Source organism: Gracilinanus agilis, chromosome 4 (genome assembly GCF_016433145.1).
Source record: "Gracilinanus agilis isolate LMUSP501 chromosome 4, AgileGrace, whole genome shotgun sequence".
NCBI classification, from domain to species: Eukaryota; Metazoa; Chordata; class Mammalia; order Didelphimorphia; family Didelphidae; genus Gracilinanus; species Gracilinanus agilis.
In genome coordinates, this window is record NC_058133.1 from 257,386,443 (window position 1) to 257,413,853 (window position 27,411).

At 48.8% G+C, this 27,411-nt stretch overlaps 3 protein-coding genes across 5 annotated transcripts; 2 read left to right on the plus strand and 1 right to left on the minus strand.

Annotated features, from left to right (window-relative positions):
- Nucleotides 1-53: 53 nt before the first annotated feature.
- On the minus strand, nucleotides 54-2,718 carry DXO (decapping exoribonuclease). 2 transcript variants are annotated; one of them, XM_044673912.1, is made up of 7 exons: nucleotides 2,634-2,718; nucleotides 1,853-2,220; nucleotides 1,238-1,473; nucleotides 895-1,114; nucleotides 646-781; nucleotides 368-462; nucleotides 54-276 (listed from the first exon to the last, which is right to left on the minus strand). In XM_044673912.1, the coding sequence occupies exons 2-7, from the start codon at nucleotides 2,212-2,214 to the stop codon at nucleotides 126-128; spliced, it is 1,200 nt and encodes a 399-aa protein (XP_044529847.1). In that variant the 5' UTR covers nucleotides 2,215-2,220; nucleotides 2,634-2,718; the 3' UTR covers nucleotides 54-125. The 2 variants fall into 2 exon arrangements, with proteins under 2 accessions (XP_044529847.1, XP_044529846.1); XM_044673911.1 differs by lacking the exon at nucleotides 2,634-2,718 and adding an exon at nucleotides 2,374-2,430.
- Nucleotides 2,719-2,882: 164 nt separating this feature from the next.
- Nucleotides 2,883-7,263, plus strand: STK19 (serine/threonine kinase 19). The gene is made up of 7 exons (XM_044673913.1): nucleotides 2,883-3,138; nucleotides 3,252-3,388; nucleotides 4,346-4,441; nucleotides 5,056-5,195; nucleotides 5,873-5,970; nucleotides 6,155-6,302; nucleotides 6,787-7,263. Exons 1-7 carry the CDS (start codon nucleotides 3,039-3,041, stop codon nucleotides 6,830-6,832), a joined length of 765 nt encoding a protein of 254 aa, XP_044529848.1. The 5' UTR covers nucleotides 2,883-3,038; the 3' UTR covers nucleotides 6,833-7,263.
- A 416-nt stretch (nucleotides 7,264-7,679) lies between these two features.
- Nucleotides 7,680-25,933, plus strand: C4A (complement C4A (Rodgers blood group)). 2 transcript variants are annotated; one of them, XM_044673916.1, is made up of 41 exons: nucleotides 7,680-7,759; nucleotides 7,959-8,157; nucleotides 8,444-8,645; nucleotides 8,821-8,891; nucleotides 8,985-9,073; nucleotides 9,325-9,407; nucleotides 9,535-9,631; nucleotides 9,805-9,910; nucleotides 10,016-10,142; nucleotides 10,398-10,513; nucleotides 10,658-10,837; nucleotides 10,998-11,183; nucleotides 11,298-11,483; nucleotides 11,661-11,816; nucleotides 12,151-12,277; nucleotides 12,660-12,734; nucleotides 12,819-13,031; nucleotides 13,144-13,240; nucleotides 13,528-13,598; nucleotides 14,017-14,156; nucleotides 14,266-14,469; nucleotides 14,773-14,824; nucleotides 15,194-15,283; nucleotides 15,489-15,698; nucleotides 15,907-15,982; nucleotides 16,115-16,271; nucleotides 16,425-16,562; nucleotides 16,668-16,839; nucleotides 19,029-19,261; nucleotides 19,353-19,520; nucleotides 19,860-19,919; nucleotides 20,571-20,664; nucleotides 20,782-20,965; nucleotides 21,129-21,219; nucleotides 21,641-21,715; nucleotides 23,543-23,645; nucleotides 24,097-24,186; nucleotides 24,759-24,854; nucleotides 25,066-25,149; nucleotides 25,288-25,420; nucleotides 25,588-25,933. In XM_044673916.1, exons 1-41 carry the CDS (start codon nucleotides 7,695-7,697, stop codon nucleotides 25,727-25,729), a joined length of 5,238 nt encoding a protein of 1,745 aa, XP_044529851.1. In that variant the 5' UTR covers nucleotides 7,680-7,694; the 3' UTR covers nucleotides 25,730-25,933. The 2 variants fall into 2 exon arrangements, with proteins under 2 accessions (XP_044529851.1, XP_044529852.1); XM_044673917.1 differs by lacking the exon at nucleotides 21,129-21,219 and having other exon boundaries at nucleotides 20,782-20,918.
- The last annotated feature ends 1,478 nt before the right edge of the window (nucleotides 25,934-27,411 follow it).

Below are 27,411 nucleotides of genomic sequence, written 5' to 3' on the forward strand. Positions count from 1 at the left end.
TTTCAGAGTGGACAGAATGAGATCATTAGGTGGGGACAAAAATGAGGACCAGATAGTGAAAAATGCCTTTATTGTGTGTGTAGGAAGGAGGGACCAGCCCCTTCTTGATCAGTTCCTGGGAGAAATTAGTCCTCTGGGCAGGGTGTCTTAGGAGGTGAAGGGACGTTCTGGGTCACAGCGTCCACATACCAGGTAGGCAGAAAGGCATAGGGAGCACCATGATGAACAGACACCGTAACAGGGCCACCTGGCTCCCAGGAGAAGAGGTGGACAAGCCTGGTAGGGGAAGGCAGGAGAGACAGGTAAGGCCTGGGTGTTCACAGGCCTGCGTCTCAAAAGAAGTCAATCTACACATTAGTTTCCTCACCTGGGGTCATCTTGGGTGACTGTGCTTTGGGCAAAGCTGAGGAAAGCAGCACAGAAGTTCATACATACAGAGGGATTCCAGCCTTCTCGGTCAGACTGAGGACAGAAATAAGTGGATGGGAACAATGTGAACCCTAGAGGACCTAAGGTTACCAAGGAAGGAAAGATAGAGGAAAAGATCCCAGTGGAGAAGGTCAGAAAAGGTGGAGGTGTGACCAGAAGTAAAAGTTCTACAGGAGAAAAGGATGAGGCCAGCAGAAGGGTATCATCCCATCTCACCCTGATAAGTTCAAACATCTCCATGGTAGGAAAAGTTCGGAATGATCGGACAGAACCTTCAGGATCTCGGAAGCCAGCAACCACACGTGGAACCCCAGGCAAGAATGACTGAGCCCACCATTTCAAGAGCTTGTGTCTGTAAGGTGAGAGAGATAGAGAATCACTAGAGAACCGAGCAAATGTGCCCAACTCTTCAGACTCCTATTTCATTTTTGGTATCTTTACTTAATTGGGCTGCTTTGGGCTTACCGGTAGAAGCTCTTCCACTGGCCAGGGCTGTGCATTTCTTTTGAGGTCTTGAGCTCCACATAGCAGGCAGGTGGCTGTGTGGATGGGGCTTTGGGGTCTATGCAGTCCACCTCCCCAGAGAAGAGCAGGGGATGGGTTCCTAATCGACTTCGGAACACTGAGCAGAATGCAATATTGGTGTTGACCTCTCCAGAAGGGTCAGGAGAACCCCCAGGTGTGTCTGTAGGAAGGAAAAAAGGGAGCTACAAGGATTGTAGGTCTTGAGACCAGACATGAGAAAATAATTTGTAAACTAAAAAGTGCTATGCCAACAGACATTTTAAATCCATATCAAGACTCTCACCTGCACACATGTACTGTTCAAATTTATAGCCCATGTACATGAGTTCTCGGAGGAGTGAAGGACGATTGAGTCTCTGTGCCCTAGCAGCAGGGGTCTCCACCTCACTCAGGTAAAGGGTGCCCTGTAACCGTGAGGCTGCAAGTTGCCAGCCTTCCCGAAGCTCATAGGGTGTTGTCAGCAGCTTTGTCAAATGCCCACGCCATGTCACCACTGCTCCTGCCAACCAGCCTGGGCCCCTATGAGGAAAGGAGGAAACAGGTTGTTGACTGATTGAGATATTCTCCAAAGAATATGGCCAAAGGAGGGAATTTTGAGGAACTTAAGTCACACCACCATCTTGAGGTCATATCAGGAAGGCCACATCAAAAGAACTCTGGGGCAAAGGAACTGTGTATTTAGGATTTCTTAGCTCTTTCTGCCTCTATCTCCAACTATTTTACTTCTGTAGGACCTTGGTATCTGATTCCAAACTCCTCATTTTTACAGAGGGGACAAGTATGACCCGGGGAGGGGTCATGGAACTTACCAAATGTAACAAGCCTAAGGATGACAGAACCTAGCCTTGGTACCTAGTTTTCCTATTCCTGGTCTGTCCTGGCCTCCCCAGGCACTCACCCCTCTAGCTGGCCTCGGTGCTCCAGGAGCCATCGAAGCAGGTGATCCAGCCCTTCCCGGATCTCCTCGTTCCGGGGCCGGTAGCGCTCGGGGTAGCCCTCCCGGAGGTCGAAATCAGGAGCTGAACCGTGGGCTGGGGGAGGAGCAAAGTAGCGCAGTGCCCGGGAGTCCCCGTGGTAACGGCGCTCAGCGTCCAAGGAGAAGCAGCCCAGCTCCGATGGGCGGCGGTAGAAGGGGAAGGGGCCAGCGTAGAGGGAGGCCTCGGTGGGCAGCGAAGGGGCCGGGCGACTCCGTTTGGAAGGGCCCCCTGTCGCCCCATCTTTCAACTCCCCGGCTCCTCGCTTGGCACCCTGGGACTCCATAGGCTCCTGCGGAGGCAAAGAAGGACCCACCTTCTGAGTGAGAGGCCAGTCACCCCCCGCTTAGTGTCTGGATCCCCAAGGAAGATGAAAGGTCTTTCTCGGGCTTCTCGGGGTCCTTTCTTTCCTCCCCTCTACCTCCTTCCTTAACCTCAAGCTCACCTCCATTCTGGGGGCTGCTAGTGAACTTTTCCCTCAGTCTCGAGATCCTGATTATTCAATCGTGGCCCATCCAGGACTCTAGGGTCCCCTATTCAATCTGCCCTCCCCAGACCCCCTCCCCTCCATGATTTCCCCCAGATTGCCGTAGTGTCGTAGTGAGGGGCCAAGCTTCAGCTGGGGGCGGAGATGAGGGCCTATGTCACATCTATCACCTCAACTCCCACTATCTCCCAGCCAGATATGTGACATCACGGCAATACCGGAAGAGCCGAAGTGACTTGTCCTCATCTATGCATGACACAATTAGGAAGTGACGGCCGCAGAACTGCCAGGGTCTCTATTAAGAGTGGGCTGGGGGCGCAGTTTTTAATCGAGTAGCCGGAGTTGGAACGTTCCCAGCTCTGCACGAGGTCCCCGCCTCCACTTCGTCCCCACGTAGCACACGGCTCACGTCACCTCGCAGGAATGACACTCCCGCTCTCTGTCGGACTGTGACGTCATCATTCCGCGCCCGCACCGGCTTCCCCGGGCCTTGCCGCGGGTCTCCGGGAGACGTGCCTTTATTTTCCCGGACCCAGACCCACTTTCACCATTCCCGTCCCTGTTCCGGTCGCGAGCCCCTCCCCTCTCTATCCTCACTAGCTAGGGGTTAGAAGTCCCAGGGTATGAGCCGGAAACGGCCTCGGCTCGTCCCGGAAACTTTCGGGTCTAGGAGGCGACGAGGACCTGGAGGAGCTGGAGAGGAGCCTCTGGGGGGCGAGGCAGGTAACCTGGGAGGGGAAAGAAGGGGGAACCCTGGGGAAGAGCCCCAGGATGGCCTTCAGGGCTGGCGCCCAGAGAGAGAAGGGCCCAAGCCCCTGACGAGACTCCTTCCCCAGGGTCGGTGCTCCGGGCCCTGCGTGAGCTGGGTGAGCTGTTCCCCCGGCTCCTGTTCCAGGACGCGCTGCCTCCCATCGCCCTCAAGAGCCAGGTGTACAGCCTAGTGCCGGACCGGACCGCGGCCGATAGGCAGTTGGTGAGGAGCATCAAGGGTTCAGGGAACTAGGCATTGGGGGGGACCAGTTGGTGAAAGGTTTCAGGGGACAACAGAATGGGCAGTGGGAGATGAGCCAAGGGGCCAGAGACTGGACGACAACTGGTGGTGGGGGGGGAACTAAAAGACAAGCAGGTGAGGAGGACCAGGGATTGGGCATCTGATGGTGAAGGGAAACAAGGAAACCAAGGGATTAGCAGCTAGTGAGGGGCACCACGGGACAAAGGGGAGAGGGGTAAGGCAGAAGGTGAGGGGTACCAGGAGGCCAGAACTTGGGCAGCTGATGAGAGGGACCAAAAGACAAGTACCTGGGGTTGGGGATCAGGGAATCAGGGAACTGGCTACTAGTTGGAGGAGTGACCACAAGGGGCCAAGGGTTGAGCAGGAAATCAAGGGTCTGGTAACTAGTGAGTGGGGTAAGGGAACAAGAAGATGGATAGCTGGTAAAGGGGATTGGAAGCAGTCAAGGAAACCAAGAGGCCAAGGGATGGGCAGCTGGTGAAGGGAGGGTCATCTCAGGGACTAGGGACTGATTGGGTAGTGGTTGTTGTGGGGTCATAGGGAACAGCTGACAAAGAGAAAGATAGTTGGTGAGAGGAGCAGCAGAACAGGCAGTTAGTGTGAGAACAGAATGATACTATATGGTGATGTCATATAATCCACCAGCCAATAAGAGGTGTTGAGTGGATTAATGTGAGACGAAAAGACACTAATTTTGGCTGTCAAACCAGGTAATAGCCACCTTCTAGTTTCTACCAGTCTAGACAGACAAGATAATCTTTCCTATACTGAGAGATAATCAGAGAAGAGCTGTCCTTTCTACTTCCCATTTTAGTATCCTGGAAATTATTCTACCTTATTAATCTATTCCCACACTCCCCAAGCATAGTTGAGATAGTTACTATTCTGATACCTCTTATTTTTCATCTCTTGGTACAGAGAGAACTTCGAGAACTAGGGGAGGTTAGAGTGATTCAACTTGGCTTTGATGCTGATGCTCAGGGGATTGTCTTCACTGAGGACTTCAGGACCAAAGTGTGTGTATATTTGTGTGTGTGTATGTATAGGTTTATGGAACTAGAGCAACAGGGATTGGGGAATATGTTGAGGACTAGTAGGTCTAATGGAAGGATATCAAAGAAGGAGACAAAAGTATTGTGAAGGAGGAGGTACATATTTTGTGTCTGTCAACATTTATTAAGCATTTATTTTATGCCAGTCACTGGATTAAAAAAGAGGGGGGGGCAAAAGACAGTCCTTGCCCTCGAGCTGTTGGTGAGGAGGGACCAAGAGACAAAGAACTGGAACTGGTGGACCAAGGGGCCAGGAAACTGGCAGCTGATGAGAAGGAACCAGGGGACTAGGGGCTGGACAGTTGGTGACGGGGATTCACCAGACTAAGTGACAAAACAGGTGGTGAAGGAATACTAAGGGGCCAGAGGATGGGGAGCTGATTGAGAGGGACCAAGGAGCCTATAAGCAAATAACTAGGTACAAACAAGCTCTATAACAGGATAAAATAGGAAATAATGAACTCTTTATGTATGTGTTGAGAGAGGGGGAAGAAGACATTGTGAAAGGAATGTGGGGGATATAAGTGGAAGATCAGATTGGAGTTTGGTTGTCTTTTCCCTCTTGCTCTCCTTTAGGCCCTAGCATCTTGCAGGGGTCGGTCATTTGAAGGGACAGTGCAGAGATTTCTGGCCTCAGTGCTTCCAGCCTGTGGAGATCTCAGCTTTCATCAGGATCAGATGACTCAAACCTTTGGCTTTAGGGATTGTGAGATCACGTGAGACTTCGGGGGGTGGCAAAAGACCCAGACAAATGTCATCTTGTCCAGCTCACCCTTTCCCCTCAACATCTGTTTTTTATCTTTCCCTGGGCCCTTTCTTTATTTAGCACAAGTCATTTGGCTCTATTGGGCTTCATTTTCTTCTGTAACTTTAAAACAGGAAGATTGGACTAGGTGCCCTTCAAGGTCTTCCAGCTCCTCTGAGCTGGTCCTGTTCCCTTATCTACTCTTCTCTTCTCCCAACAACATTCTTTCCCTACCAGTGGCGTTTTCTCCCTCAGCTTTGCTATTAGAACCATCAGGGTTCTTTGGGAGGGTTGAAAGTTGTTTGTTTCAGGAGAGTGTGGAATTTCTCCAAGTTGAATTTCGTCACTTGAAAAAACCCAGACATGAAAGTTTTTGACCCACCCTTGTTCCCACCCTTATCATACTGGCGCTGGAACAGTATAAGATTGGTTTTCCCCTTTTCCTTACAAGATAACAGGAAAAGAGATCAGCTTCATTCTTCTTGAAAAAGAAATTAGTCAGTAAAAAATTATGCTGTCTATAATCCCCCCATGAAATTGAGTTTTGACCTAGTCAAATGTCATTCCTTCTTTCCTTAAGGTAAGAATTAAGGGGGCAGTGGAGGATGATTCCTGGAGGTCACATTGTCCCCTTCCCTCCACCCCTAGGCAGCTGGTAAATGCTGGAGTCCTCACAGTCCGAGATGCTGGGAGCTGGTGGCTATCAGTGCCAGGAGCTGGAAGATTTGTAAAGTATTTTGTCAAAGGTGTTGGTTTCTCTTTCCCTCTTCTAATTACTCCAAAAACATTAATCAGAGTTGTCCCTCTTTCCATCTTGCCCCCAACCAAAGATACTTAGGAGAGAGACCATTCTCCAGGCCTTATGTGTTATACATGTGTAACACGGGCCCTGCTTCTTCCATGACTTACTCTCTGATCTCTTCCTTCTAGGGCGACAGGCAGTACTTGGGATGGTTCGAAAGTCCAAGTATCGGGAGTTGCCCCTTTCTGAGCTCCTTGCTAGACGAGCTCCTCTGTCTGTGAGGCTTGGCCTTCCCTACCATGTACATGATCTAATTGGAGGGCAGTTGCTTGACATGTGAGTGTTTCTCTTTATCTGTTCTTTTTCTTTGCTATTGTGTTTCAATTAAATCATCTAAGACTAGAGAGCTCTTCTCCTCTTGATGATCTAGGCACTGATTGCTCTACCCCTGTTTTCCCAGAACATGGAGACCCTTATATCTAGACCCCAGCTTTTCCTGACTTCCTCTTCTCCTACTGCTCTTGAAACTCAGCAGCTAGGTGGCACAGTAGATAGAACACTGGGCTTGGAGTCAGAAAGACTCAAGTTCAAAATCTTGCTTTGTACATTATAGCTGTGTGATGATGGGCAAGTCATTTAACTTTTGTTTCTTAAGTTTCTTTAGTTTCTTAAACTGCAAAATGGAGAATAATAATAGCATCTACCTGAAAGGGTTATTTTAAGGATCAAATGTATTGATATTTGTAAAGTGCTCAGTGTAAGTGCTGAGTACATTGCAGACACTATATAAATGCTTATTCTTCCCTCTTCCCCCCTACAGTGTCCCTACCACATCTGGGACTCTCCTTCGCCTGCCTGAGACATGAAGATTCTGGTAATCTTGCCCACTTCATCTGTTGGACTGGGGTATGAAATGAGGCATAGATCTAGCCTGCAGCCCACAAGACCTCACTGTTGAATTAACATAGATGGAAGTGGCACCTGTGGATGGGTTACTCCTTGAAGGATCTGGAGTTGAGAATACTGTTCAACTTTCTAGGTGGACGGGACAGATATGATCACTGCTATTTATCATCTCCTATGTTGGGCTTTCAATCTTGCTTGCCCCCTGCCTTTTCCGGGGAGAAATATCAGAAATTATGTCAATGTTATAGTTTTTGCCTTTCATGGAAGACATAATGTTATTTTTTTTCCCCTTGGTCAATGGGGATTCATAGATGACAAGGAGAAAGGATGGGGATGGGGATTCTTTTTTTTTTCCTTTTGAAATTGCCAAATAAACAATATCTGCCTGTGATGTTTTCTTTAAGGCCTCATTTCAATGCGACATATGTTGGTGCCTAGTTTGTGGTAGGGTTTATACAAAAAAATGTCCAAATGTCATTAGGCTTAGGTGGGAATAAAGATTGTAGAGAGGAGGCTCTCCATATCCTTACTTCATCTATATAAATATCAGGATTAGGTAGGGATACACACATTTAAGAGAGGCCATCCTGTTTCAGAAAAACCTATATTAAAGGGATAAAAGATTTCCTCCCAGAAAACCAGGAACCCAGATTTCTAGTACTTTCCAGTACTGGGCTTTGAGCCAGTTGCATTTCTTCATGGTCATGTGTTTTCCCGGCTAAACCAAACCAGGGGTGGAGCAAAGTCCAAAGTTACTTCTCCTGGATCCTAGGACGGCTATAAGGACAGCTGGGACTAACAGTCCCTGCAGCCTTCCCAACCATGAAGCTCTTTTGGATGCTGCTTTGGGCTTCAAGCCTCTTCACCTTGACTGTACAGGAAGCCAGGTCTTGGGGATATTAGTCATGCCCCTGAGGATTAGGGAGCCTGGGGATGGGAGACCTCTTAGCAAAGGAACTGAACCACTTGGGTGTCTGGAAGTGGGGTCTTGGTTTAAGGCTGGTAGAGTGGGGTCAGAGGCTTGGGTGTGGTTGGGTGAAGAAAGGGGCTTTGCACTCCCAGGTTATGAGCCCCTGTTTCCCTTAGGCTGTTGATCTTTTCACCCTCTGTGGTTCGTCTGGGTGTGCCACTCTCAGTGGGTCTGCAACTCCATGGAGCTTCAAAGGGACAGAAAGTCAAGGGTATTATCTTCCTGAGAAATCCATCAGGACCCTCAGGGCACTGCTCTGAGGATGTAACTTTTTCCCTGGACTCTGATAATGACTTTCAGCTACTCAGTCTCCCGGTAATTGTGCTCCCTCACCACCCCTCCTCCCTGGCCAGCACCCCTATCACCCTATCACCCTATCTATTGTTCCTACTGTCTCTTTGTGCCTCTCAATCTCTCCAGTCCTTTTTTCTTACATGTCATTTACTTTCTCTTTGCATCTGATTCTGATCCTACATCTTTCTCTGGTCTTGTTTCTCTCTTGGTCTTTGGGCATTTCATTTTCACTTGCTCTTTCTAGATCTCTCTTTTTCTTTTACTCTCTCCTTTGTGCCTCTCATGCTAACCCCATATCTATCTTCAGGTCCCACTGGTTCATGTACAGCGCTGTGGGCTCAATAAGCTTCTGGAATCTCCTGTTGTGCAACTTGTGGCCCAGACATCATGGCTGAAATCAACTCTGTCTCGAAAAACAGACACTCAGGGTGTCAACCTGTTCTTTTCCTCACGCCGGGGTCACCTTTTTCTACAGACAGACCAGCCTGTTTACAACCCTGGCCAACGTGGTGAGAAGCCTATTGCTTCAATTCTTTCTTATCCAATAAAGCAAATTCATTGCACAGGCATACCATGTATAGAATAGCCCTTCTTTGTGAAGGAAATGGATATGAAAGGGAAAAGAGAAAATGAGAGCTTATGGAAATCTTCCACCCATTGACACGCCTATATCATTACCTCTAGTTCGATTCCGAGTCTTTGCTCTGGATGAGAACATGAGACCATCCATGGATACCCTTACTATTACTGTTCAGGTGAGTCCTTGGCCTCTAAGTCCTCCACCTTGTCCCCCTATTTCCTACTTCCTGTCTCCAGGTTTGTACACCAAACCCCTCTTCTTCCTCTAGAACTCTCATGGTCTTCAAATACGGAAGAAGAATATGCTTTCAAAACATTCCATTTTCCAAGATGATTTTGTGATACCTGATATCTCAGAGTGAGCTCCTCCTTGAACTATAGATCCTTCTTACCCTTGAATACCCGAATATATTTCCCTTAAATACTTTCTCACCTTCTTACCTCTTCCCTCAGACACCTCACTCTAGACTCCAGGAGCTCAGCCTACTCTGAGCTTCAGTTTCCCATATTATCTCCCAAATTCCCCCATCATATGTAAGAACAAAGTTCTTTTCCCATTAAACTCTTCTCCACTCCCTTAGTCTGAGCTATCTCTATATTCCTTCTCAGGCCTGGAACCTGGAGGATCTCAGCTCGATTCTCTGACAGCTTAGGCTCCAACAGCAGTACTGAATTCGAGGTGAAGAAATATGGTAAGAGTTGGAGAGTAGGGAAATAGTGTCCTCATCAGGGGAGAAGGCTAGGGAGAGATACTAGATCCCAGAGGGAAAGGGTAATTTCACTGCTATTTGACATCTCCCTCCTTCTACTCTCACTTAGTTCTCCCGAATTTTGAGGTGAAGATCATACCTAAAGAGTCTTACATCCTTGTGGCTCCTGACGTTGATGTGCAGATCCAATTGAATGTCCAGGCCAAGTAATCCTTCCCTCCTTTCCTCCTCTGAGCTGCTTCCCATACAGAATAACTTTGTGCCTCTCCTCATTTCCCTCTTCCCCAAGACCTGTTTTTGCCCTGTTGTCCCTTTCTCCCTCCACCTCCCACCTTGACCTCTTCTCCCAGGAGGACTCCTAAATACCCCTTGTCTCCAGGTATGTATATGGGAAATCAGTGCAGGGAGTAGCTTATGTTCGATTTGGAGTCCTGGATGAGAATGGTGAAAAGAAATTCCTTCGAGGGCTGGAGAAGCAGTCCAAGGTGGGGCTCAGGGGTCATAGAGGGCACTTGGGGAGGGTGATGGGGTAATAGTGGTGGAATTTTCATCATGGGTGTTTGCTCTCTCTCTTGATCTCCCTTTCTCAGTTGGCAGATGGCCTCTGTAGCATTACCCTCTCAGGAAATGAGATCCAAAAAGCATTAAACATCTCTGGGATGGATGATCTTCAGGGGCTGCGTCTCTATGTAGCAGCTGCTGTCATCGAATCCCCTGGTGGGTGACCCTAGACCTCTGACTCCTTACCTCCTCCCTCTGATCCCTGCTTTAGACATCCATGCATAGTCTTTCCTCCTTCCCCAGTCTTCCCTTCTGAGTATCTACTCACCCAGGAGCCCTTTCCTTCTTCAACTTGAGCTAGGAAAGAATGAGGAGACAGTGATCCCTATGTTTTTCTGTCTCCACTAATCCCCTATCTCTTGTCTACGCTTTTTTGCCCCTGACTTTCTATATCTATTTCTGTGGACCCAGGGGGAGAACTAGAGGAAGCTGAACTTACCTCCTTGCGCTTCGTCTCATCTCCATTTTCAGTGGATCTCAGTAGCACCAAGCGATATTTTATACCAGGAGCCCCTTTTTTGCTACAGGTCATTCTTGGAGGGTGCTGGGAAAGGAGGATAAGGAGGGGACAGTAGAAGTGGGGAAAAAGCAAGGAAGGGGGATAAGACAGTGTTTTTTTTCTCTACCTCTTTTTCTCTGACTTCTCTTTCATCGTCCTCTTCCTTACCCAGGGCTTTGTTCAGCATGTTTCTGGCTCTCCAGCTCCTGGGGTCCTCATCAAAGTTTCTGCCAACTCAATCACTTCAGGAGTCAATTCTAAAATCCAGGTCCCTAAGGTCAATACAGATGAGAGGGGTCAGTTTGGCATTCCCATCAACATCCCCCAAGGCACCCAAGAGTTGCAACTCACGGTATGATGGGAGCCGGACCCTATAGGCAAGGGCAAAGTGGAGACAGGGAGGGGAAAACCAAGAGCTGGATCCTTGTGTCACTCAGGAGCAAGGTGAAGGCCTGAGAAATGAAGAACCAGATCAAGTCCCTCTGACCTTTCCCTTTATTTTGTCCTCCCAGGTGTCTGCAGGATCTTCCTTCCCAGCAGAAGCCACCTTCACTGCCCATTCTCTACCCTCTAGAGGTCCTGGGTTCTTGTCCATGGAGCGGCTGGATCTCAGCCCTCCCCGTGTGGGACAGTCATTCACTGTAAATCTTCATGCTGTGGGAGCTGAAGGAGTTCCTTTCTCCCACTATTACTACATGGTGAGGATTGTTGGAGCAAGAGAGAGAGAGTCTTCCTTAGAGGTGGAGACAGGGAGGATTGAGAGGAAGCTCCTTTTAAATCGTTCTCTCTTACCTTTTTTGCTCTACTTTCAGGTCCTGTCTCGTGGAGAGATCATATCTGTGCATCGAGTGGCAAAGGGGGCTTTGACCTCCATCTCTGTGCCTGTGACCTCCCAAATTGTGCCCTCCTTCCGCCTTGTCGCCTTCTATTACCATGATGGTCAGCCAGTTGCCAACTCCTTGAAAGTGGATGTCCAGGCTGGGGATTGTGAGGGGAAGGTAATTGGGAGAGGGGAGGAGAGATGGAGATGAGATGTGATGAGACAGAGGTGGAGAGGGAGAGAAGAGGAAAGGGCTCAAGTTCAGAGAGAGATCAGAAGATACAGAAAATAGGAACTTCTCCCTCCAATAACCATTCCTCCTTTGTTGTGTTTTTTTTTTTCCCTCCATCCCTAGCTGGAACTGAAAGTGGATGAAGCAGAACTTCGACCAGGAGACCGGCTGAGGCTAAATGTACACACAGATTCCTCAGCCATCGTAGCCCTGGGAGCTGTGGACACTGCTGTGTATGCAGCTGGTGGCCAAAGGCATAGCCCTCTCCATATGAAGAAGGTTAGGATCCTAGGCTTCAGCATCTCCTTTTCCTCAGTTCCATCCCCTTGCTACTTTCCCCCAATCTCTTAGCCACGTCCCTCCTTTCAGCCCCACCAAAGCACTTTCTTTTCCAGAGTCCTATTTCAATTCCCCTGTGGACTTCATCCTTTTCTTGTCCCTCTTTCCCATACTCAAAAGCCTTTCTCTCACAGCAAACCCCTATCCCCTTTCTGCTTCCCCTATCCCCCTCTCACCAAGTACCCTGTTTCTCCTTTCCCCTTGGGCTTGATTCTCTCTTCTCTCCATATCAGTCACCATGTCCCAAAGCATCTCTTGTCTTTCTTTATCCCAGGTCTTCAATGCCATGAACAGCTATGACCTGGGCTGTGGTCCTGGGGGTGGTGTCAATGCTCTTAAGGTTTTTGAAGCAGCTGGTTTGATGTTTTCAGATGGACACCAGTGGATCGAGCTCAAGAGCAGTGAGAACAAAATTTGGGGGTTAGGGAAGTTAGATTGAGAGGACAGGGAGAGGACAGGGAGGGAGAATGGAAGGCCTGGGAGCAGGGAAGTGGGATATGGAGAAACAGCACTATTCTGAGAGTCAGGAGATCTACTGGTAACTAGCTTTCCCATCTCTGGCCCTCAGTTTCCCTATCTGTAAAATGAGGGAGTAGGAATGAATGATGTCTAAGGTCCTATTCAAGGGTTGATATTCTATGATTAAGGAGAGAGAATACAGGAAGAAGGAAGGGAATGGGCAGGGAGAGGAAGGATGGAAATAGATTCATATAAGGAAAGGAAGGAAAGGACATAGGGTTTGTGTGATAAAGCCTCCATCCTTCTGATCATCCGGTGTTCTAGGTCCGAGGTGCCCCAAGGAAAAGTCAAGCCGGAAAAGGAGAAATGTGGAATTCCAGAAGGCGATTCTTCAGAAGGGTAAATGATCAGACTAGAACTAGAACCTTAGCTCTGCCTGGTGATGGGGTCTATTTCTAGTGAACACTCTTCTGTTGTCCACAGTGAGTCAATATGTTGGCAAAGCCAAACGCTGTTGCCATGATGGGATGACACCATTGCCGATGCGCCGGTCCTGCAAAGACAGAGCAGCCAGAGTACTGGAACCCACCTGCCGCGAGTCCTTCCTGTCTTGCTGCCAGTTTGCTGAAGAGCTTCGTAAAAAGATGCGCACCCGGGGCAGTATGGGGCTTGCCCGAGGTAATAGTTGTGGCCTGGGTCTCTCAGGTTTGGGGGCCAGTGGGAATGATGATGGGCTGGGATGCCTTGGGACCCGAGGACAAGGAACTATTTTTGAATCTTTTTCACCTAGTCCAGGACATGTGGGAAGAGGAAGAAGAGCTCTTGGATGAGGATGACATCCCTGTCCGGACTTTTTTCCCTGAGAACTGGCTTTGGACCCAGTTGACAGTAAATAACGTTTACAAGTAAGGAGACCAGGGGCCGGTGAGGTGGCTCAAATTTGAGAGTCAGGCCTGGAGACAGGAAGTCCTGGGTTCAAATCTGGCCTCAGGCACTTCCTAGCCATGTGACCCTGGGCAAGTCACTTAACCCCCATTACCTAACCCTTTCCATGGAAAGTTGGAGTTTAAAAAACAAAACAAGGGGGCCAAGGAGACATTCCAGATACCACTCCCCAAACCACTATATGCCTTAGAGACCCCAGCATCCAGCTCTAGGTTTGATAGATGTTCTCTGTGCTTCTTCAACCCAGAGTAGAGGAGCTTGTTCCTGATTCTTTGACTACATGGGAAGTCCATGCTGTGAGCCTTTCCCAGACAAAAGGTGACAACGATACCACTACTTACCCTTTCCTCCCTACTGCCATCTTACATGGGGTCTTCTGTCCATTTGGGGATGCTAGTTGGCTTTCAGTGTGCCAAGGAGAGCTTCCAAGGGTACTTCCCTCTCCCCATAGAAAGGAAGTTGGGAGAGAAGGGAGGAGGATTCTGCTTATTGGTTCTGATACCCGGGGGCTCCCCTGAAGAGCAAGCAGAGTCAGGGCCTTGGAGTGCCCTAGAACCCTCAGTTTGGGCCATGGTGGGAGAGCTTGTGTTCCTTCCTCTCCTGTGCCATGTCCCAGCTCATCACGACCCGTTTGCTCCTTCCTGCTTTCTTTTTCTATTCCCCTCAGTCCCCCAAGAGTGCATCATGCCTCCCTGTTCCTCCATCCTCATTGATCCTTCTGACTGTTCCCCAATAGGTCTTTGTGTGGCTAAGCCTGTCCAGGTTAGAGTCTTCCAAGAATTCCACTTACATCTTCGCCTTCCCTTCTCTGTCCGAAGATTTGAACAGCTAGAACTTCGACCTGTCATCTATAACTACCTGAATAGGAGCCTGTCTGTGAGATCACCTGGAGAGCGGGAGAAGCAGATGGGGAGCTGAGAGGAGAGGGCTCCTGGCTTCCCAGGGTTCTCTTCATCCCTCCCTCCCGTCTCTGCGTCCCCCACAGGTGAATGTCCAGGTGTCCCCTGTGGAAGGGCTGTGCCTAGCTGGTGGCGGTGGCAGGGTGTTAAAGCTGGAGTTACCCCCTATCTCTGCACGGCCCGTTTCCTTTCCTGTGGTGCCCACGGCCGCTGCTGCTGTGTCCCTGAAGGTCCTGGCCCAGGGACCCTTTGGAGTCGGGGATGCTGTAGCCAAGGTCCTGCACATTGAGGTGAGAGGTGGCATGCCTGACCCTTCCTCCAACTTTGCCTACCTATCAAACTCCCTCCTCAAACGAATTCCCGAACCCCCAAACCTGACAAATCCTTGTCTCGTGGGATCAGTCCCTTCTGCCTTCCGCCTGGCCCTCCCGCTCCTTTCCCCCTTTGCCCCAGCTCCCCCACTCCCTGGTCTCTGCAGTCCAAACCGTAGCAACAAGGGCTAAGTAAGGGCAGTCGGAGATATAGAGCTGGAGCGGGCCTTGTGTCTTCTTGGCTTTTGAGTGACCGTCTCTGCTTTCCCTCCATCTGGACAGAGAGAAGGAGCAGTCCAGATCAAGGAGTATGCCTACAAGCTGAACCCCCTGGGTGAGTGGTCCCCAGACTCTTCTTCCGTGGGGTGTGTGCCTTACTTCTTGGTCCCCTACTCATGCCCATCTTACCTCAGGTGCATATGTGTGAGGAGTAAGGATCAGGGGAAGGGGCAGCTTGCTCAATGGACTAGACAGGAGGTCCTGGATTCAAATTTGGCCTCAGATATTTCCTACCTGTGTGACCCTGGGCAAGTCACATAACCCCCATTACCTAGCCCTTATCTCCCTTCTGCCTTAAAACCAATACATAGAATTGATTCTAAGATGAAAGATTAAGGACTTTTTTGGGAAAAAAAGACTGGGGAGGGGGAGTGGTTCAGCTTCCCCAATCTTCTCTGGACCTCTGACTTGTACTTCTCTTCAGACTCACGTGGCCGAACCTTGGAGATTCCGGGGGAGAACCCATCCAATGCTATTCCTGATGGAGACTTTAGTAGCATTGTTCGTGTCACAGGTAGTCGAGTTCTGCTGCTCCCTGAGGCGGTTGCCTGATCCCTGATTTCTCCCCAGGAACCTCCAGCCCATCTTGCCCCCTCAGTGACCTCACTTAAGGTCCCCTTGACCTCGTGGCCTCTGAGTCCCACGACTGCCCTTCCAGCCAGTCTCTCATCCCGCAGACCTCAGTCATGGATTCTTTTCTCATCTTCTGTCCTGCGCAGCCTCCGATCCCATGGACACCCTGGGCTCTGGGGGGGCCTTGTCCCCAGGAGGGCTGGGGTCCTTGCTGAGGGTGCCCCGGGGTTGTGCCGAGCAGACTATGGTCTACCTGTCCCCCACACTTGCGGCTTCTCGTTATCTGGACAAGACCGAACAGTGGGGGAAGCTGCCCCCTGAGATGAAGGACCATGCCGTGGATCTCATTCAGAAAGGTGCGGAAGGAGAGGAGGGGAAGGGGAGAGAGCCAGGCGGGTGACGGCTGGGGGATTGGGGAGGCACAAGATTGGAGGAGAAGGTGGAGAGGGGAACCTTGGGGTGGCAAGGCAGTGGTTGCGGGGTGGGAAGAGACAGGAGGCGGAAGGGAGAGCCGTGTGGAAGTTATATTGCTTCTAATTCATCAGCTCTCTTCTCTCCCCCAAGGCTATGCTCGCATCCTGCAGTTCCGGAAGTCTGATGGCTCCTACGGGGCTTGGTTGCACCGGGAGAGCAGCACTTGGTGAGACGGACCATCAGAAAAGGAGAGACTTGGGCAGGACAACAGGGCTTCCTGGGAAACGGGGACTGGTGATGGTGGCCCGGGAACCAGAAGTGGGGGGACTGTGCTGACCCCTACTTCCTCTTCCCCCAGGCTCACGGCCTTTGTCCTAAAAGTGCTCAGCATCGCCCAGGAGCAGGTGGACGGCTCCATGGAAGGGCTGAGAGAGACGGCCCAGTGGCTTCTGACAAAACAGCTAGGGGACGGCTCTTTTCAGGACCCCTGTCCGGTCCTCCATAGGGATATGCAGGTGCCAGAAGGGAGGTGGGCAGAGGGGAAGGAGAAGCTTGGTTCCTGGAGGAGAGTGAGAAGGAGCCTAGAAGGAAGCATGGGGTCTGCTGGAGGGCTCTTCTCTGGCCCACACGCCCTGAAAGCTCACGTTTCCTTCGTCCTTTTCTTTCAGGGTGGCCTGGTGGGACCTGACGAGTCTGTGGCCCTGACCGCCTTTGTGGTTGTAGCCCTCCAGCAGAGCTTGTCTGCCTTCCAGACCTCTGAGGATGATCCCAACAAGGAGAGAACCAAAGAGCTGCTTCGGGGAGTGGTAAATGGAATGTCCTCCTTCCTTTTTGCTGGCCTCTAAACTCTTCCCTGAAAATCCTGCTTCCCTTGGGGTCCTCAACCTTCAGGGATCCCTTTCTGCCCCTAGGAAGCCTCCATCTCCCGTGCAGACTCCTTCCTGGTGGGAAAGATAACTGCTGGGCTCCTGGGATCTCACGCATCTGCCATCACTGCCTATGCCCTGACCCTGACAAAGGCCCCTGAAGATGCCCAGAATCTGGCCCATAACAACATTATGGCGATGGCCCAACAAAATGGAGGTGAGTGCCCAAGGATGTGGTCACAACCTTGGGAGCTAAGAGATGAGGCTGGACTTTCATGCTGGAAGGGAGGAAACAAGCATTTATTAAGCACCTACTGTGTGCCAGACACCCTGCAGATATCATCTTATTGGATCCTCACAATAACCTTTTGAGGTGGGCACTATTATTCCTTGTAAATGCCCCCAATAGGGGGCTGAACAGGCCTAAGAGTACTCCAGGTAAGGGCTAGGGAAAAAAGAGTCAAGTCAAAATTTGGGGTTGGAAGGGCCTCGGTTGTGGATGACAACCAAATGTGTTTATTGAATGAATACACAAGCTTTTTAAAGGCAAAAATCACAAGGAATTTTTCTCATGAAAAGTCAAGCAACTTTCCCATAACAATGTAGTCTTGAGAGAGAAAGCCTTGAGCAAGGAACTGAAGGTGGGGAATAACTGGAGACGTAACAGGAACTGAGAAAGGGGAGAAGCAGGTGCTGATAAAACATGTTTTTCTGTCTGGAGAAAAGGTCTGGGAAAGAAACCTGGGAAAAGATTATGACTTCTATCAACAACTTTTTTGGGAAATGTGGAAACTGAGGAAATCAGCTATTGTGTTGGCGGGAAATGTGGAAACTGAGGGATCTCAGGCCTTAGTCAGACTGTGGACCTAACCTAACATCAGGGGTCAACAGACCTTTGCCTTTTCAGAACCTGAGACCTCAGTCCCTAACAATTCCCATTTTACAGATGAGTAAACTGAAGCAGATAGAGGTTAAGTAATGACTAATGACTTGTGTTATAAAGAAATGGGGGGTGGGGTTTACTCCTACTACTAGGGGAATATATGGATACTGGTGAGGGAAGCTGTATCTCTGTATTCCCCTAGGATGCTGGTGAATGGGGGAACACCAACCCCAATCACCCTTGTTAGATGTTATAATTTCCCTTCTAAATAACAGTGCCCAGGAAGGACCCAGAAAGGTCAGGTGGATGGGTAGCCCTTTCAGGTCCCACCTGGGGTTGGATCAGTTACTAATATCAGGCCCTGATTAGCCTTGGATCACATTGTTCATCTGACTGCATTTGCTCCCTCCCCAAGGGTTGTGATATAATGACCACTCAGGAAGGTACTTATTAAATACTTTATCTATGATCTTAATTAGGGAAAGGATAATCAGGATATAGATTGGGGATTGGAGACCCTGACAATCTAATATCTATGATCTATAATCCCTCAGGACTGGAGGCTATTGATTTAGTAAAGCTGGAATTGTTGTTCTTCACACCCCTTCTGATTCAGCTTGGCCACTGCCAAACCAGAGAGAGTAGTCTGCTCTGTTGGTGCAGCTGTCTTTGATGATTTCCTCTCAGCTTTCTTATTATCATTTTGTCATGTGTTAGCCTTCACAGCCTTAAGGAAGTATTCAACCCTTAAACCACCCTCATCTTCTCAGACCTCCCTTCCTCCCTTTCACCACTCAGGACCCAGAGACCCAAGAGCTATGATGATTCAGATACCTAAAGATCTAGGGAGATTCAGAGAGAACCAATGACCAATGGTCAGAGACCCAAAGATCAATGGTCAAAGACCTAAGACCCCTCCCAGATGGCTATTAGGGGTATTTATACTCTCAGGCCAACCAACTTTTGCCCCTGGCTCACGGCATCTGGGAACATTCTGATGTCTCCAACTGTCTCCCCTGTCAATCAAGGTGAGATTAACATTTCCCAAGGTTTGAATATAACACTTGCCTAGGTCACTAGCTAATAAATGAGGCCAAATCTGAACTCTAGTCTTCTTGACTATAGGCCCAGTGCTCTATCCACTTCACCACTTAGCTGCCTAGAAAATTGAATCTAGTGTGAAAGGGTTTGTGGCAGGAAAAGCCTAGGATGGGGAGGAGTCAGGCAACTCAGAGGGTCAGGATATAGAGGAAGATAAAAGAATCCAAAAGGATATAAAGGAAGATAAAAGGATCCAAACTTCAGAAATGAAAAAAGAAGGAACCAAGCTTTCTCCCTCAGAAGGATACTCCTGAGGTAATATCTTGAGATTTTATTTATCTTGGGATAAGCCTCTCTTGAGATAAAATCATAAAAGTCAAAAGCGGAAAAGGAAAATTTGGGGAGAAGGTGGTGTTGGCATTGTGACTCCCTCTGACTCTCTCTTTTCCCCTCTCTGCTCCTATCTTGCCTGCACCTCCCAGATGACCTCTTCTGGGGTCCAGTCGCTGGGTCTCAGAATAATGCTGTCTCACCAACTGCAAGTGTGGGCAGTGCCTCAGAAACCACCACCCTAGCCCCAGCCCTGTGGGTGGAAACCACGGCCTACGTCCTGCTCCACCTCCTGCTGCGGGAGGGTAAGGCCGAGCTGGCTGACCAGGCTGCAAGCTGGCTCACCCGCCAGGCGAGCTTCCAAGGGGGATTCCGCAGTACCCAGGTATGGGGGCCTGAGTCCAGGGTTCAGGGAGGGGAGGGAAGAAGAAGATCCTCCTCAATTCTAGGCTGGAGAACAATGTGAATTTTTCCAGGACACGGTAGTTGCCCTGGACGCCCTAGCTGAGTACTGGATAGCCAGTCATACGACCACAGAGACCAACCTTAACGTAAGCCTGAGCACTGAGGGTCGCCAAGGAACCGAGTCCCACTTCATCCAGTTAGACAACCATCAAAAGTTGGGGGTACAGGAGGACCTACAGGTGACAAACCCTTGGACTTGGCGGCTGAGACTCTTGGGGTCCAGGGCCTTCACAGCCCTCAGAAGAGAGCCTAGAGATACCCACCCAGCCTTAGCCCCCCACAAGACTGTCTCTTCCCTGCTGGCACAAGCTCAGAGCGGCTCCTGGGGAGTGAGGATGGGAAGAGGGACATGTACACAGCCCCTATTCTCTTTTCCCTCACCCCCATTTTCTAGAAGTCCCTGTTTTTCTTTCCCCCATCATCTCTCTTAGCTAATTTCTCCACTAATAAAGAGGGAATGGAGTGGGCAAATAGCTTCTCATTTCTCCTTTGACATTTCTCTCCCTTCTCTCTGAAAGTTTCCCTTGGGCAACAAGATCACTGTCAAGGTGGGAGGAAACAGCAAAGGGATCTTAAAGGTGAGAACTGGAGAGGCTGCTGGGGCCACAGGAGGCCTGGGCCAGAGGGGTGAGCTGCGGTTAGGAGACTCAAAGAGTTGGGGCTTCCCCCTGCACTTAGCACAGTACCCAGCATGTTTTTTGTTTTTTTTTTAATCCTTACCTTCCATCTTAGAATCAATACTAAGTATTAGTTCCAAGGCAAAGATAAGGCCTAGCCCTAGACAATAGGGGTTAAGTGACTTGCTCAGAATCACACAGCTAGGAAGTGTCTGAGGACAGATTTGAACCCAGGACTTCTGCCTCTAGGTCTGGCTCTCAATCCACTGAACCACCCGGCCCAGCTTTTCTCCTTACCTTCCCTATATGTTTTAAGTGCTTAATTAAAATACTTGTTGATTCACTGACTATCTGCCAGGGAGGCAAGAAGACCAGCCCTCGTGAGGGAATTCCTATTTATTCAAGAAGAGGAGAGACATGAGAAATCTCTTCGCACAGGGAAACATTTCACCTTAGAGCTGACTGTAGCCATCATCTAGTCTCACCAGCTGTATCATGGAGGAGCCCTGTTTATGGTGCGGGCTGAGTACAAGAGTGCAGATATAAAGAGGATAAAGAATAGGGACAGAAAAAAAAACCCCTCAAAAACAAAAACTCTTCTTCTTCCCCAAGATTCTACGTAAGTTCAACATCCTAGAGGAGAAAAATACCACCTGTAAGGACTTCAAACTGGAAGTGACAGTCACAGGCTCTGTCCAGTATTCAGGTGAATGCAGGATAGGGGGTAGTATACATTAGGGTCCCTCAGGAGGACCCCTCAGTGCCCCCAATGCCATAGGGGAAGACAGCTGGATCCTTTCTCATACCCCTATTCAAATGTTAGAGGCATCGGATGATGACTATGAATACTACGAGGAAGAACTCCAGCCTGGGGATGACCCAAGCCCCCTGGAGTCTCCTGTGACACCCCTGCAGCTATTTGAGGGACGTCGGAACCGCCGGAAGAGGGAAGCGCCCAAGGTGGGCAATGACAAGGAGCAGAGGGTACATTATGAAGTGTGCATTTGGTGAGTGCTTGGAGGTTGGAGTGGGGGCAGCTCCCTGAGGGGATGGGGAGCGAAGCCAGGGAAGATTGGGGTGGCAAAAGGAGGGCATTGAGCCAGGGATGGGGATCGGACTTGGGTAGTGGGAAAGGGAACCTGGGGTCACCCAAGGATGTCCTCCCCGAAGGCGAAGCGACGGGGTCAGATTTCCTGGAATGGCTATCGTAGACATCACCCTGCTGAGTGGATTCCATGCCCTGCAGGCCGACCTAGAAAAAGTATGATTGTCCATCTTCTTCCCCTTGGGTCACGGTTGTCTTGTTATCTCTGGAATCATAGGTTCTGGGGTTGAACCCTATTTCTGATACTTACTTACGTGACTTTGATGTATTCATTTAAATTCCGTGGGCCTCAGTTTTATTATCTATAAAAGGATGGGATTGAACTTAGATGGTTCCTCAGTAGCCCTTCAGCCCTCCATCTCTGTATGACCCTATGTTTCTGTGACCTTCAAGTTGCCCTTGGGAACCCGAGTCCAGGTTCTACGTGCACTGGCTCAGCCATCTCAGGCCCCACAGTTAGTCAGTTATTCACGGCTAAGGATTGCCCTCGGCCCCCTTTTCCCCTTCTTGTCCTTTTGGGGTGGGTGGGTGGGTTGGGGTCTCTGCTATTTCCTTGACTTTGGCTTTTTCTCCCTAGTTGACCTCACTCTCAGATCGTTACGTGAGTCACTTTGAGACCCAGGGACCCCACGTGCTGCTGTACTTTGATTCAGTGAGTATGTGTGTGTGTGTGTGTGTGTGTATTTGGCGGGGTCCAGAGGGAGTCTAGTAGCAACCTTGCTTTATAGCACTCCAGTGTTAAACATCTGGAGATTACAAAGACACAGTCCTTGCTCTCAAAAAACTGAGTTTTTAGAGAGGGAAAACTCATACATAATTTCTTTCTCTTAAAAAAACAACACCCTCACCTTTCGTAGTAGAATTAAAAAGGCAGAAGTGTGTAAGGGCTGGGCAATGGGGGTAAAGTGACTTGATCAGGGTCGTCCAGCTAGGAAGTGTCTGAGGTCAGATTTGAACCCAGGACCTCCTATCTCTAGGCCTGGCTCTCTCTATCCACTGAGCCACCAATCTGAGCCCCCTCTACCTATGTTTTCAACCATTTCTCTCTGTCTTAGACTGTCTTCTTGAAACCTCTTAACAGGAGCCTTTCCTAAATCTTGCTCCCCCTGTAAATGGAACTTGGCTATTTCACTTGAATTCCATGGTATCGAGGTCTGGCATCATTTCATGGACAGTCTTGGTTGCTGCCGTTATCATCCCCCAAGGCTGTCATCTGCTCCTACCCGGCTCCTGCTTTCCTCTCATCCTCCTCTAACCTACCAGTTCCCATTTCTGATTAGACTCTGGGGTGTTGGGGGTTCTCAGCCCTTTGGTGACACAGGGATGATGGATACTGCCCTCAGATTGCCATCTCCACCTAAAGAGAAGTTCTTTATCAGCTTTTGGTATTGGAACTCCTTTAATATTGTCTGAGTATGTCCCTTCAGACAAGGGAAGAGGTATTACTTCATTGCATGATACAATGGAAGCAGATGAATCTGGTGGCAGGATTGGGAAGGAGACAGCTTAGAAGCAAAGAGACCAGTTAGGGAACTTTTAGAGAAACTAGGATTGAGGCAGCTAGGTGCCTAGCTGTGTGACCCTGGACAAGTCACTTAGCCCCAGTTTGCCCCAGGTTCCTCAACTCTAAGATGGGGATAATAATCCCATATACTTTTCAGGGTTCTTGTGAGGATCAAATAAGATAATATTTGTCAAAAGAATTTAGCTTGACCCATAGTAGGTGCTATAGAAATACTTAGCCCCTTTCCCTCTACGATTTGAGCCTAATTGACCCAAAAAGGGGTGATGTTGCTTCTAGAGACAAAGGGAAGTCAGGAAGGAGAGTTAGTTTTGAAGGAATGACAGGTTCAATTTAGATGGGTTGGCTCCTCTCTATTACTTCTAGGATCAAATAAAACTCAAAACTTTTTGTTCCTTGGCCCCCTCCTCTCTTTCTAATAACTTTCTTGCATTTCACTCCTCTCTTGTATCTCACTCCACAATTGAGCCAGGCTGGCCACCTTGCTGTTGTTCACACACAATACTCCATTTCTCACCATCAGGCCTTTGGCTGGCTGACCTCTTATATCCTCTGGCTTCCTTCCCAGCCCCTCAGCTGCCGCTGGCTTCCTCTCTTGGTCGTCCTCCTCCATCTATTTGGCATCGTAGATTCATTACTAGCTGGAAGGACCCTTGCAAGTGTTTGGTGCTTCACTCCTTTATTTTGTAGATCAGGCACTTGAAACCAAGACAGATTAAATGAGTGGCCCAAGTTTAGATAGCTAGTAATTAGCAGAAGCCAGATTTGATGCTGAGTCAAGAGGCCAGACGGAGTCCTTTCCCTACTATAATCCATTCAGCATTTGGATGAAGAGGCAGCTGAGAGTGAGGAAGGTATCAGGAGAAAGCTCCCGAGAGAGACCCAGGAGACAGGGCAGGGGATGAGGGGCAGGATGGACCCAACAGCAACTCGAGCGATTCTGTACTCTGACCTCAGGTTTCTGCCTCCCGGGACTGTGTGGGCTTTGAGGCTGTGCAGGAAGTGCCTATAGGACTGGTGCAGCCAGCAAGTGCTGTCCTCTATGATTACTATGAGCCTGGTGAGTGCCATGGTAAAAGGGAGCCTGGGAAAACCTAGGGGAGTGGGGCAGTGGGTGGTATGGAACTCTACAGGATAGCCTGGGACCCACAAGGCCATTGAGCATTCTGGGAAAACATTGGATTGTTTGGAATTCTTTTTTTTAAAACCTTTATCTCCCATCTTAGAATCGATACTGTGTATTGGTTCCAAGGCACAAGAGCAGTAAGGCTGAGTCACCCAGCTAGGCAGTGTCTGAGGCCAGATTTGAATCCAGGACCTCTCTGGTTCTGGCTCTCAATTCACTGAGCCACCTAGCTGCTCCAGATTGTTTGGAGTTCTTGACTAATTTGGAGATGGAAAGAGAGTCCTGAGATGTCCTTGTCTTCCTAACAGCTGTGCCATGGAGCAGGAGGAGGGGAAATAGGGAGACAGGTTTGTGACTATCTGTGACTTCTTCATTTTCCCCACAGGGCAGAAATGTGTTGTGTTCTATGGGGCCCCGAGTAAGAGTAAACTCCTGTCCACGTTGTGCTCCGGAGATGTTTGCCAGTGTGCAGAGGGTGAGTTTTAAACAACAGCAGATGGGTAAGATGGGCATGGCTGTTGTTACTTGCCTTTTGGCGTTGGGAAGCACCAGAGATAAGGAGAGAGACACACACTTCATTTCTGTGTTCCTTTTCTTACCTCCTCCTCTACCAAGGGAGAAAGCAAGAAATGCACACATACATGGTCAAGCAAAACAAATTCCTGCATCACAATGATCTGGGACAATCCTGAAAGACTTAGGACTGGGAATGCTCTCCACTTTCAGAGAAAGAACTGTTAGTCATCTTTCATATGGGTGTATTTATGGTTTTATATTAGGGGTTTGGTTATGTATGACTTTGCTCTTATAACAATGACCAAATGGAAGTGTATTTTGCACGACAATAAAACAACAACAATAACAACAAAAACGATTCCCTGCATTAGCCACATGCCCAGGCAAAAAGTGTCTGTGTTCTGAGTGCATCATCTGTTAGGAGGTGATGTTTCATCTTGAGATTTTTGGAATTATTGTTGGTCATACACATGCATTAAAAAAAAAAATCTCTTTCTCTGCCATCACACCCTTTGTTTTCCCCTTTCTTAGGGAAATGTCCTAAAAAATACCGAATCACAGAAGTGGATAAAATGGAGGAGAAAGTCAGGATCAACTATGCCTGCTATGATCCACGTGTGCAGTATGGTGAGTTGATACCTCGCCTTTTCCTTTAGGGATCCAGGAATCCCAAAGCTTCAGTTTCTCCATCTTTTTCTAGATACCCCACAATCCCCAAGCTTTTGCCTTAGTTTCTTCTTCCAGAGCCACAGCAGACAACTGGGTCAACTCTAATTTATAAACTCTTAATTCTCTCAACCCCCTGGGGTGACCTCTGCTTCCTTCTTTCCAATAACAGGTTTCAAGGTTAAGGTTCTTCGGGCAGAGGACAAAGTCGCCTTCCGACTCTTTGAAACCAGGATCACCCGTGTTCTGCACTATAGTACTGACAGGGGCTGCAGGAGCTGGGCGGGGGTAGCCAGGGGATGGAGATACATGCTTAGCAAGGGGATGAGGAGATGAGCAGCAGGGGGATAATCCTGGTCCTCCAATGCCTTCTCTTTTCCCTGACATTCCCCAGCTCAAGATGTCAAAGTTGCTATTGGCCAGACTCGAAACTTCCTAGTCCGAATCTCTTGTCGCCTGCAGCTAGAGCCGGAGAAGGAATATTTGATCATGGGGCTTGATGGAGTCACCTTCGATGATAAGGAAAAGTGAGTTGTCTTTGACCCAGAGGGACCCTGCCCCTCCGTCCCAGCCCTTTCTTCCTCTCTCCCTCTGAGGATCTGAGCCCTTCTTTCCCTTAAGGACTCAGGGACCCAGGCATCCCTTCTTCCATCCCTCTCAGGCTTTCATCCCTCACTACCTCTCTCTTACATAGCCCCCAGTATTTGCTGGACTCCATGACTTGGATTGAGGAGATACCTTCTGAAAAGAACTGCCAGGCTCTGCGATATCGGAATGCTTGTACCAACCTCAATGAATTCCTCCAGCAATATGAAACACAGGGGTGCCAGGTTTAGGAGGTGACAGCCTCTCCCTCCCCTTCCCTTCCCCTTCACCCAAGGTACCCTAAAATCCTGTCCTTCACACTTGCCCTGTGCTCGATCTTCTTCATGAAAGGAAAGGCGGTCTTATTCCTTCAGGACCAGATTCTTCCCCTCTGTCATCTCCTGTACTGGAAGCTAGGACAGAGACTTGCTTAATAAAAGTTGTTTGATGACTGAGCCGGTGTTGTTTGAGGTATCTTTGACGCCTGTGACTTTGGCTGGACCACTGCTCTTGGACAGATGAACTCCACCTCTTTGATCATTCATTATAGGACACTTCTGCCTTCCCTGACCTTTTCCCTTACTAGCTTCTCCTCGATGCCTCCCAGACCCATTCTTCATTCTTACGATCTTTTAGCAAGCTCTGACCCTTGTTTCCTACCATACCTTCTCACACACCTCTTCTCTTCTGTCTCCTTTATTTCTCACCCAGCTAACCTGTACCTGTCCCCAGTGACACATCCATTATAACTCTGCAATCATAGCATCATGGTACCCCTGTCATGGCAACAAGGTTCTGTACTCCCTTAGTTCTTTCTCCACTTTCCTTGCCCCCATTATACTTGAACTGCTCCGGTTATTCCCTGGTCCCTCCCTCCCCTCTCCCTGAAGACCCACACTTCTCCTGGCCTTGGCTCTCGTTCACTCCCCAGCTCTCTTTTTCTCCCCTGGCACTCTTGCTTCGTCCCTTCTCACATCTCCCATCAGCACATGCAACGCAAGACAATGAACACGGCTGGCCAAACATTCTGCTGAAGATTTCAGAAATAATCTATTTTAAATTGGTGAAGTCTTTGACATAAATGATCTCACCTGAACCTTACAACAATGCTGTGAAGTAAATATTATCCCCATTTTATAGATGGAGAAACAGGCTCAGAGGTTGTGAATTGTTTATGGCCACAGAGCTAGTAAGCATCATGATAGGGATTTAAGCTCTTGTTTTCCCAAGTCCAGCAAGGTGGATAAGGAGGCAGGTTTTGTAACTTCATGTTAGAGTTATCCATATTTTGTTTCTGCCATGGACACAGTGTGGTGCAATGAAAAGACCTGAATTTGGAGACAGGGGGCCTGGGTGCAAAGTCTCATTCTGTTATTTACTCTCTGTTAGACTGTAGGCAAGTCACAATTTCTTCACTTGCAGAACTGGGGAGAGGGGAGTAAGGAAGGGATCAGATTAGTGATTTCTAAGGTCCCTTCTGGCCCTAAACCTTAGGGTTCCAAGATGAGTCCCTGCTTTCATTAGTGCTTCTTCTAATCTTTAAGAGTATTATGTCCTAATATAAATGATCAAGACTGTTTCTGTTTATAGGAAAGTTTGTTTTGCATGACTTCATATTTGGAATGGAATTTGTGATTCTTGATATCTTGTTTTCTCAATGAGTGGAAAAGGGAAGGAATGAGTCCTGGAGAATTTAGAAATTAAAATAAAATAAAATATAATTTGGAAAAACCAAAAACAGTGACCATAACAGATCATATTAAACAAGAGTATTAAGGAGTTATATGAAGCGAAACACTAACCTCATATTTAATGGGACTCTTGGAGTCTTGGAGTCAAATTATAGGGTTTTGTCTTTTTGAAAAACACCTTCTGTCTGAGGCCAGATTTGAACCTAGGTCCTCTCAACTGTTATATTTAGAAATTAGATATT